The sequence below is a fragment of the Triticum dicoccoides genome, chromosome 1B (assembly GCF_002162155.2).
Source record: "Triticum dicoccoides isolate Atlit2015 ecotype Zavitan chromosome 1B, WEW_v2.0, whole genome shotgun sequence".
NCBI lineage: Eukaryota > Viridiplantae > Streptophyta > Magnoliopsida > Poales > Poaceae > Triticum > Triticum dicoccoides.
The window spans coordinates 543,776,485-543,786,523 of NC_041381.1; the positions used below are offsets into that span (position 1 = coordinate 543,776,485).

The 10,039-nt window shown below is 50.0% G+C and overlaps 1 protein-coding gene across 1 annotated transcript; it reads right to left on the reverse strand.

Moving 5' to 3' along the window:
• Positions 1-2,971: 2,971 nt before the first annotated feature.
• Positions 2,972-4,562, reverse strand: LOC119348439. The gene is made up of 2 exons (XM_037616551.1): positions 4,422-4,562; positions 2,972-4,338 (listed from the first exon to the last, which is right to left on the reverse strand). The coding sequence occupies exon 2, from the start codon at positions 4,295-4,297 to the stop codon at positions 3,170-3,172; it is 1,128 nt and encodes a 375-aa protein (XP_037472448.1). The 5' UTR covers positions 4,298-4,338; positions 4,422-4,562; the 3' UTR covers positions 2,972-3,169.
• Between the last annotated feature and the right edge of the window lie 5,477 nt (positions 4,563-10,039).

Consider the following 10,039-nt stretch of genomic DNA (forward strand, 5'->3'; position numbering starts at 1 on the left):
CTCGGGAGGCAGCTTGAGGAGGCCGCTCCGTGCGAGGGCCTCGGGGAGCTCCTGAGGACACTTGCCGTCGGGTGCTTCGCGAGGCGGGGGCCCTCGCAAGGGTCTTGTTCTTGAAGCCTTGAAGATGGGTTGTGTTGGGCCCATGGCACGCGCCGCGTCCTAGGTCACAGGTAGACGGTCCTAGGTACCCTCCAGTCTCATGGGCCCGACAAATTTTCCTCCTTATGTTTTGAAGATTGTTGACATAAAACAGTAAGGGATAATATGTTTGCTAGTGCACATAGGGTAACAGGCCCCTGAAGTCATGAGGAGTTTGATATAAACTTCGAAGGTAATACCCTGCGTGGAAGCGAGTATTATCCACGAAGATTATGATGTGGAGAAAGAATATGCTGTGAAGAGTGACCCCTAAAAGTTACTGAATAAAGGAATTGATTCGTTGGCACCCGAAGAAAGTGACTGCAGTTGAAAGAAGTTGAAGTCGAAGTGAAGACGTAGCATTCCTTTCGTTGTTCTTCTTTTCTTTCATTGAGTCATATGACCACTGTAATATTAAGAGGGGTATAATGTTCGAAGCTTTGATTCTCTGATGCTAAACTCAATCCTATGAAAGTTGTGAGAGAAATCTCTTTGTTCTCCGAGCAAATACTTGCCAACAAGAGACTGTGATCTTCTTTGCTGCGGGAGATTTGTCTCTGATCGAAGAGTTAGCATTACTTGTTACTCAAGTAATGTTGTCGTTGCTTTCAAAACCAACCGTTGTAAATGTGCCGGCTGGCCATTGGCTGGACCGCGTGTCCAAAATGGTCATTTCCCATGTGGGAAGGTTGCGGCTATAAATAGCCACCCTGCACCAGCTTTGTCCGTGGCTGCTCCATTTGATTTCGAGAAGATTGTTGAGCAACCCCCTCTCCAGAGTGATTTGAGTTTAAAATCCACCGAGAGAAAAAACCTAGAGCTCAAAAACTAGATAGTGGTTTAGCATCACTCAAATCTACGTCTAGTACGCTCCGCCTATTATTCTTGGGAGCTGCAAACTCTCTAGACGGTTAGGTGTCAATTTCTTCAGAGACCAAGAGTGATTGTGGTTCTTGAAGAAGTCTGTAAAGGTTCGGAGTCACCTGAAGTATCTACCACGAGTGATCGGCATTGGTTGACGAACCAATTGTCGAGGAGAATAGGGCGAATAGAGTTTATCTTCTGTGTTAAATCACAACCCCTCCAACCAGATGTAGTCCTCATGCTGAAGGGCGAACTGGTCTACCAAATTCTCTGTCTGCATCGAGCATCACTGGTTATTCCTTCGCACCTTATCATTCGAATTGCTTTGCATGACTGAATTCAACCATGTGATTATCATCGATGACTGCATTTAGTTCTAGCTTGTTAGTTTACTTTCACTCACTGCAATCTGTTATTATTCATTCCACCGCTTGGCTGCGAGAGTTTTGAAGTTTCCGAAAGAAATTTTAGATCAACCCCCCCCCCCTCTAGTACGCATACTTCGTTCCTACACTCGTGCTCGGCTCAGGGCGGCGCGCGGCGGTGCAAGCTTGGAGCTGCAGCTAGGCGGGGCAGGGCTGCTGCAGCCCCGGCAAGGTCGCGGCCGAGCAGCAGAGTGTGGCAGGGCGGGGCATGAGCGCACGACGCGAGGCGTGAAGCATGGGCGGAGCACTAGCGGCGCAAGCGGGCCGACGCGGAGCACGTGCATGACGCAGGGCACGAGCGTAACGCGGGGCGTGAAGCCCGAGCTGGCGCGAGCGCTCGACGCGGGGCGCGGAGCATGGGCGGGCACGAGCGCGCGATACAGAGCTCGGGGTTGTTCATGAGAGGACTCGCCCACCAGGTGTTTGACGAAATGTGGCGACGAACAAGTCAGAAAATGCGTCTGTCCCTGGCGACGAACAAGTCAGAAAATGCGTCTGCCCCTGTTGGGCATTAGGCACACCGGCTGACCCAAATGAGAAAGCCCAAACGTCTATCCGTGTTGGGCGTTGGGCACACTGGCTGAGCCAAATGAAAAAGTGGACAGGTCTGTCGGCTCGGCCGACCCGAATAGACAGAAAAACAGACAAAATCGTGTCCATTCGAGTCTCCAAGTGCCCATTGTGGGGCCTCAGCAAAATCAGTAGATGGTGCGTAGGCCGCGCCATGACCACTATGCAACGATTTCACGCGACAAAAACCTGTATGGCCGATAAAACGTTCGAAAAATTAAAATCACCAAAAGTATATTTTCAACGGTTATCTCAAAAACCATTTGTAAACAGTATATTGCCATCTCACTCTTGCAATAGAATGATGGGCACTTTGGATTTTTGTTGCAACTCACAAACCCTTCCCTCAATTTCACAGCCACAGAATATGGTTTCAAACATGAATATTTTTCTGAACATAAACATGCAAGCTCACCATTGATTAATAGTAAAGTTAAAATCAACTTGTAAACAGTACAGAAGGAAGCTCTTATATAAAAGAGAAAACAAGCATGCTCACCGGCCAACAAAAGAAAAACTAAAACTAACCATCCATGATTATTCAAAATGAATGTTGACTTTCCAAAACCTTCCCTGGTTTTCATAGCCATTGAACATAGTTTTAAACATGAACATTTTTCGATACATAAACATGCATGCTCACCCATTGGTTAATAGCAGAGTTACAATCAACTTGTAGACAGTACACAAGGAAGAACTAAAGCCAACCATCCATGATTATTCAACATGAATGTTCACTTACCAAACCATTCCCTGGTTTTCATGGCCATTGAACATAGTGTCAAACAAAACCTTTTGCTTAACATAAAAATGCATGCTCACCGATTGATTAACAGCAGGGTTACAATTGATTTGTTCACAGGACAGAAGGCAAATCTTGACCTAAAGAAAACATACATGTTGCATGCTCACCAATTGATTAGTAGCAGAAGGAAGCTGTTGATCTAAAAAAAGATGCATGCTCACCCGCCAACAAAAGAAAAACTAAAAACATGCATGCTCAAACCATGATCATTCAACATGATACAATGTTCACTTTCCAAAGAGTAAAGATACTAGAGTTGGTGAGAAACAATTTCATACACGGGCGAACTCACAAAGCTTTAGTTATGCAAATAGACCTACTAGGAAGGAAATAGATGACTGCATAACAAATGCAGCAAATTATTCCTTCAGAGCACCCACTTGATGGCATCAGTCGTGAAGGCATAACGTGCACACTTGTGCTTGACCATCTGAAGGGTCTGATCATCACCGACACCATGCATCATCTCTACGCCGGTGAGCACAGCAAACTGCTGACCAGTTGATTCTGCTTTAAAGGTCTTAGCGATGACAAACTTGCCATCGCCCAGGTTGAGAAGCTCACGGCGTATTGGAATCCACGCCACTCCCTCAGGTGGGTTCAGGTCTTGCCAAGCTTGCTGCTCAGTGGGTGTTTGCTCATGGACCATGGCAGAGAGGTCCACAGCACACAGATTGTTGGGCCAGATGGCTGAGAAGCCAAACCACAGGTTGAACTCAGGGATGTACTGAGCTCTGCCATTAAAAGGCAGCTTCCACTTCCCGACGTGCTTCCATTCTTCCGAGTGGCTCCATCCTAGACGGTGCTTGGAGTCATGGTGTGCCGTCTGAAAGCTGTATGTGCCGATGCTGCCCTCACATGATATGTAGATGGTGGAAAAGCCATAGCTGTCGACTGTGGTAGTGTAAGAGAGAACAGAGGAAGGTTTGTACCCAGGTTGGCGGACAAAAGGAGGCGGTGGAAGTAATCGCCAACGCCAGGTGGCCCTCAAGTTGCTCAGCTCACTGCACTCGGGCATGAACTCAAGGACCTCGAAGCATCGACTATCAGCTTTCCAGGGGCAACTGTCCAGGACATACAAGCTGTCTTGGTCGGTGCCAGGGTGCTCGATGGGCAGGCACATGGGGTCTGCTCCCTTAGGCTCGTTGAGGCAACCCATGGTGTTGAAGAGCTGCTTGTCGGCGTCGTACAGCACAGCCTCACCGATCGAATTGCTAAAAACAATTCTGCCTTCGCTGGTGCCGCGGGGGTTGAAGAGCGCGAACATATCAAGACCGCCACCAGAGGGAGTTGCTGTGAACTTGATGCCTGGGTCCGGCAGCTGCAGGGACTGCATCACTGGAAAATAATCCTTATACTTTGCTGCTTCATCTGCTGCTTCAAGTGCTGCCTTTGCTGACGGGTAGAAGAGATGATTGTAAGGATTGATCCGGCGCACCGAATAAACGCCTTCGACCCAGTTATGCGTCACCAGATTGACAAAGCGCCTGTTCATCCTCGTCGTTGCTGGTCTCCCAACCAAACCAAAAGAACACCCTGTCTGATAATAAAATGAGATAAACTAAGTAAACAAATTGGCCAGATTCGCTTTAAAGATGGAGACTTTCGCCGGATAATACCTGAACTTGACTTGATGATCAACAGAACTTCACGCAAGGTCTTGTGCGGGTGGGGAGGTAGAGCTTGCGCGGCGATTTGGTCAAGGTCTTGTGCGGGTGGCGAGGGACTTGGGCGGCGGCGGGCACCGGGATGGGAGCTAGGTTAGGTTTTGCTCCTCGTTCTCGTCTTATTTACAAGAAGATTCCCGCATGGTTGGGCTACGGGCCGAACAACTCTTCACACAAAAGGCCCCGGAGGCCTATTGAGGTATCGCTGGGCTGGATCGGCAACACAGCGCGCGAACTCCCCGGAGGCCTATTGAGGTATCGCTGGGCTGGATCGGCAACACAGCGGGCGAACTCGGCGCCTTGCTTGACTCGAGAGACTAACAACAGTGCTATATTCCCTCAAATAAACCAACGACATTTTGATGAATAAAGAAACGTAGTTTCCCTAAAAAAACACTGCTATGTATTCCCTCAAATTAAAAAAATCCAATGCTATACATTCCCTAAAAAAACTAATGCTATATGTTGTTTTGTTTTTTTAGTCTATGATATATATTGTCTATAGCAACCGTTAATCATAGTGCGCCCACAGTACGCGACATTCTCGTTACCGTTCGTTGTGCCACGTAGTGCAACCCTCGAATGCTATTTATCACATTCAGCGGTCGGTGTGGGGTCGCATCGCGTCGAGGGAACAGTGATGGGCCGGGCCATTTTGACGTACGAATTGTTGAAAAAACTGGGAACACAAGGGAGATTGAACCCTGGTCTCCAGGGTGACGACCGGTGCTCCGTCCGCGTGGCGTTTTCTCCTTTTTTTTTCTTTTTTTGTTTTCTTTCTTTTCTTTTCTTCTTCTTCTTCTCCGGGATTTTTCATTTGTTTCCCCCTTTTTTTCATTATCCTTTTCCTTTGGTCTTTTGTTTCTTTTTTGGTTTTTCATTTCTTTTGGTTTTTCTTTTGTTTCTTTTTTTCATTCTACATTCTTATATACATGGTCAAGATTTTTCAAATATCTGTTCAACATTTTTGAAATACATGATCAATATTTTTTTCAAATATTTGTTCAACATCTTTTCAAATACTTGTTCTAAAATTTTCAAATACTTCCTCAACATTTTTCAAATACTTGTCAACATTTTTCATATACCTGTTCAACATTTTCAGTAAGTATTCAACATTTTCAAATGCATATTCAACATATCTTTTTCAAATACGTATTCAACATTTTTTAAATACTTGTTCACATTTTTCAGATTCTTGTTCAACATTTTTTAATCCTTGTTCAACATTTTTTTTCAAATGTGTTTTTGGGAGAGTGTTTTTGTAGTATATGCATTTAAAATATTTCAAAGTATAAACAAAAGCAGAAAGAAAGCAAAAAAGAAAAAAAGTGAAAAAAATAAACAGGAAACAGGCAGAGGCAGCGACGCGCGCACCAAGTCTGAAGCTTCCGCCGCCGCGCTTGATGCCTGCGTGCGAAAGACCGAGCGAGGCGCAAACTCTACGAATGGACTGCAGGTTGAAATTAGTACCACCTCAAGAAATTAAAAAATGCCAAAAATGTGAGCGCTCTCGCGACTGCAAAGAACGGGGCATGGGAGCGCTCTTGCGACCACCCGCGGCGGCCGCCACTCTGGCCCCGCCGCCCACCACTGTCGCTGCTTCCCTGCTGGTTGGAACTGCCTCGGTCGTGCTTCCTCCGCCGCCAGCCGCGTTGCCGCCCCTGGATCTGTTCTCTCAGTCCAAATCGGGAGGATCTGGAGCTTGCGTCCCTTGCCCTTTCAGTCTGAATCGGGAGGATCTGGATCGGATCTCCACACTCCTGCCGCCGCCGGCGGCTAGCCGCGGCTCTGCTTCTGCCATTGGGGCTGGTGTGCTCTTGGTGACGCCCCTCGTGACACTCTCTCCCAACCTCGCGGCCGCATCTTCAAGCAGCGACCCGCGCACCAAGTCTGAAGATTCCGCCGCCGCGCTTGATGCATGCGTGCGGAAGACCGAGCGAGGCACAAGCTCTACGAATGGACTGCGGGTTGAAATTGTATCACCTCAAGAAATAAAAAAAGCCAAAGTGTGAGCGCTCTCGCGACTGCAAGGAATGGGGCATGGGAGCGCTCTCGCGACCGCCGCCACTCTGGCCCCGCCGCCCACCGCTACCGCTGCTTCCCTGCTGGTTGGAACCGCCTCGGGCACGCTGCCTCCGCCACTGGCCGTGTTGCCGCCCCTGGATCGGTTCTCTCAGTCCAGATTGGGAGGATCTGGAGCCTGCGTCCCTTGCCGTTTTAGTCTGGATTGGGAGGATCTGGATCGGGTCTCCACGCTCCTGCCGCCGGCAGCGGCTGGTCGCGGCTCTGCTTCTGCCATTAGGGCTTATGTGCTCTTGGTGACGCCCCTGGTGACACTCTCTCCCAACCTCGCGGCCGCATCTTCAGGCAGCGACGCGCGCACCAAGTCTGAAGCTTCCGCCGATGTGCTTGCTCTCCGCAGGTCCGACCCATCTGTGGGTGGCCGATGGACCCCTCACCTCACCGAGCCAGCCAAAGCGACATCTTCGACCCCGCCACTCTCCGCTCCTCTGGTCGACGCCTCCACTGTCCGCCTGGCGCCGTGTCCACCCCTGGCAGGTCCTGATATGGCAGTCAAGCCAGCCACTAGTCCCCTGCATCTGGTCCAAGGGGAGCCGGATCCTGCTGCCACCGCCCCGTCGACCTCTACTCTCAGCAAGCTGTTGGCCCCTCTAGCGCCGGCCATTCCTTCTCGGATGTCATTGCCGCTGCCAAGTGACTCCGTCCAAGGGGACGGCGCGCCTCCCACACGTTCAGGTTGCGGTGATTGGCGTGTCTGCTTCGTTCGGGATGCAACGCACGGTGTTCCAGTGTGCGGCGTGCCCGCGCGTCCTAGGGATCTTCTGGATGGATGGCACCTTGTATCGGCGCGTCGCTCGTTGCCTCGCGTGCCCTGTTGTGACTCTGCATCCATAGCTCGGCCAGCTCCCCCGGCATGGCTGAGAGACTGTTGCTTTCGGTGCCTCTCCAAGGGTCACCGTGCTCATGAGTGCAGGGACCCATTCCGGTGCATGGGATGCCTTCAATTTGGCCACAAAGTGTGTTTCTGTCGTGCACAGCACTGCACCGACCGGACTACGACACTGCGACATGCTGCTCCACCATCCACCCCAGCGCATGTGTCAAATGTCGATGCAACACCAGTTGATGTGGCATTGTAGCCCGTCCTTGTGGAGCAGACTGGGCTATTCCGCGCTGAGCTTCTCGACTGCATTGCGCGAGTTGGGAGTGTTTTGGCAAGTGCATAGGCCTCTCTCGCCAAGCTCCAGGATGTGCCCGTTGTGTCCTTGTTGCCCAAGATCCACGATGGTTCTGCCAATGGGGAAGCAGGCATGTATGGAGATCTCTCCCCTCGTGCTACATCCTGCCTGTCATCGCTGCATGTCGTGTCGATTACTTTTGAGAGTGAAACCGTTGTTCAGGTCGTTACTTCGGTGCTGCAGATTATGCCTGAGCTGCAGAAGCTTTATGAGGAGCCCACCTCGCCTATTTTGATGATGCTTCCTAAGGAGATGGAGTTGCTTGGAGGGGCCTTGGCGATGTCGACTGCGACCTCACCACCGTCGTTGGAGCCCAGTCACTTGATCACCTTTGTGGACTGTGGGGGTTTGGATGCTGCTATTGTTGTTCCACCTGTGACTGTTGGCCAGGTGGCATCTGTGGGTGCCGAGGTTGATGAGGTGTGTGCTTTGGCACCTAATTCTGAAGTGTTGAAGACCATCAGATCGCCCATCTTTGACCGTGAAAGTATGATGGCACGTATTGATGAGGTGGTCTTCGCGAAAAAGCTTTGCCGCTTGCTCGCTGGTTTGGAGGCAGCTAGCTCGGGGTCTGGCAAGGCGATTGCCGGCCTCCTAGCGGAGGAGGCTTCTACGGGAAAAATCAAGAAGGTGAAGAAGGCTCTCAGGAGCATAGGCAAAAAGAGTGGCACCATTGGTAAGGCGTCCGCGGCTGCTTAATGGATGATACTCAGTCTCTCCGATCACCATCTCCGATTGGCTCGTCTCCGTGGATTGGCTGGTGTCCGTTGTATTCAACCTTAGTTTCGTTGGGAGTTTCATTGCGACGTAGAAGTGCGACGGATCATGGTTGTTGCGTGTTATGTATGTTTATCGGGTTGATCGGGGGGTCATCGAGTTTCTTTATTAGCGAATAGTCCGCATGTAGTTTATATGTATCGGTTTTCGCCCGGTTTTCCGTTAATTAACCGGGCAATTCTCTTCTTAATTAATCGATAAGGCAAAACTTTTGTCTTCGTTTTGAAAAAAAAAATAATACCACCTTGGTTAGCAAAGTAAAATAAGGAAATATGGGAGCGAGGTGGATGGACATAAAACGGACAAAATTACGATGATAAGAAAAGGGTATAGAGGTATAGATTGAGGCCATCAAATAACCAGTGCGGCCCAGCCATGTACGGGTGCGATTTCAAGAAAGGTGAAAGTTTTCTTTTCACAAAACTGCAAGCCACGGCTCGGCCACAATATGGCCAGCATGGCACCAGATGTCAACGGACGGTTGGTTGTGGACTTTTTTCGAGGGTATGCAAATTGCGTACCTTAGCTTTATAGAAGGACAGAAATAAGACATACAACAACGTCCATCACTCGCTGCGAACAACGAAGGCGACCAACTCCACACCCGGATCGTACAAGGACAACCAAACACAACAACACAACTACGACACAAAAAGCCTACCCAACACCGAGCCCCTCGCCGCGTCTTGGCCGACACCAAAGACCTCTGAAGAACAGCAACTCCATCTTCCTTGGATTATCCAGCGACGACTGTACATGGCGCCGGAGGAGAAAGATCCAGGCAGCGGTGAACACCGAAGGAGCGCATCATGGGACCTCGAGTCTCCCAGCACAATGCTCCCAACAGAGTAACAACCTCAAAGACTGTTGCCATCATGCCGATCCTACGAATCAAGGCTTTCGCCCGGAGACAGCTGCCGATACGAGGTCGCGAGGAAGATGGCGTTGCACTCAACGAAGCCTCCAGGAAGGTGAATGACACCCGCAGGTGCCATCAACGCCGGTCCAGTCACAACCGAACAGGATTTTCATCCGTAGCGCTGCACATCTCCACGTCTCCAAGATCCCGGCGAGTCCCGATCAGATGCCTCGCACCTCCGTCACCGCAACAACTTGCTATCGAAGCCCCCTTCACTACCGAGGGAACACGCCTAAAGCCATCACCTTCAACATCGACTAGGAGCCACAGCAACCACCGAGCGGTGCAAAGCCAGTTCCGCCACGGTGGCCTTCACCCGCGACAGGGGACTGCCACCAGAATGGATCCGACCGCTTTGCAAGTTGGGGTGGCGGGATCACAGTTTGCAAGATTGTGGACTAAACCATCAACCACCTCACAAGTTTGTGGGTCAGTAGTGCTCTTCCTCTTGATTAATACTCCCTCCGTTTCAAAATAGATGACTCAACTTTGTACTAACTTTATACAAAGTTGAGTCATCTATTGTACAAAGTTGAGTCATCTATTTTGAAACGGAGGGAGTAGAAGAGTTGCAAACAACTTGTAGACAATACAGAAGGTAGCACTTGATC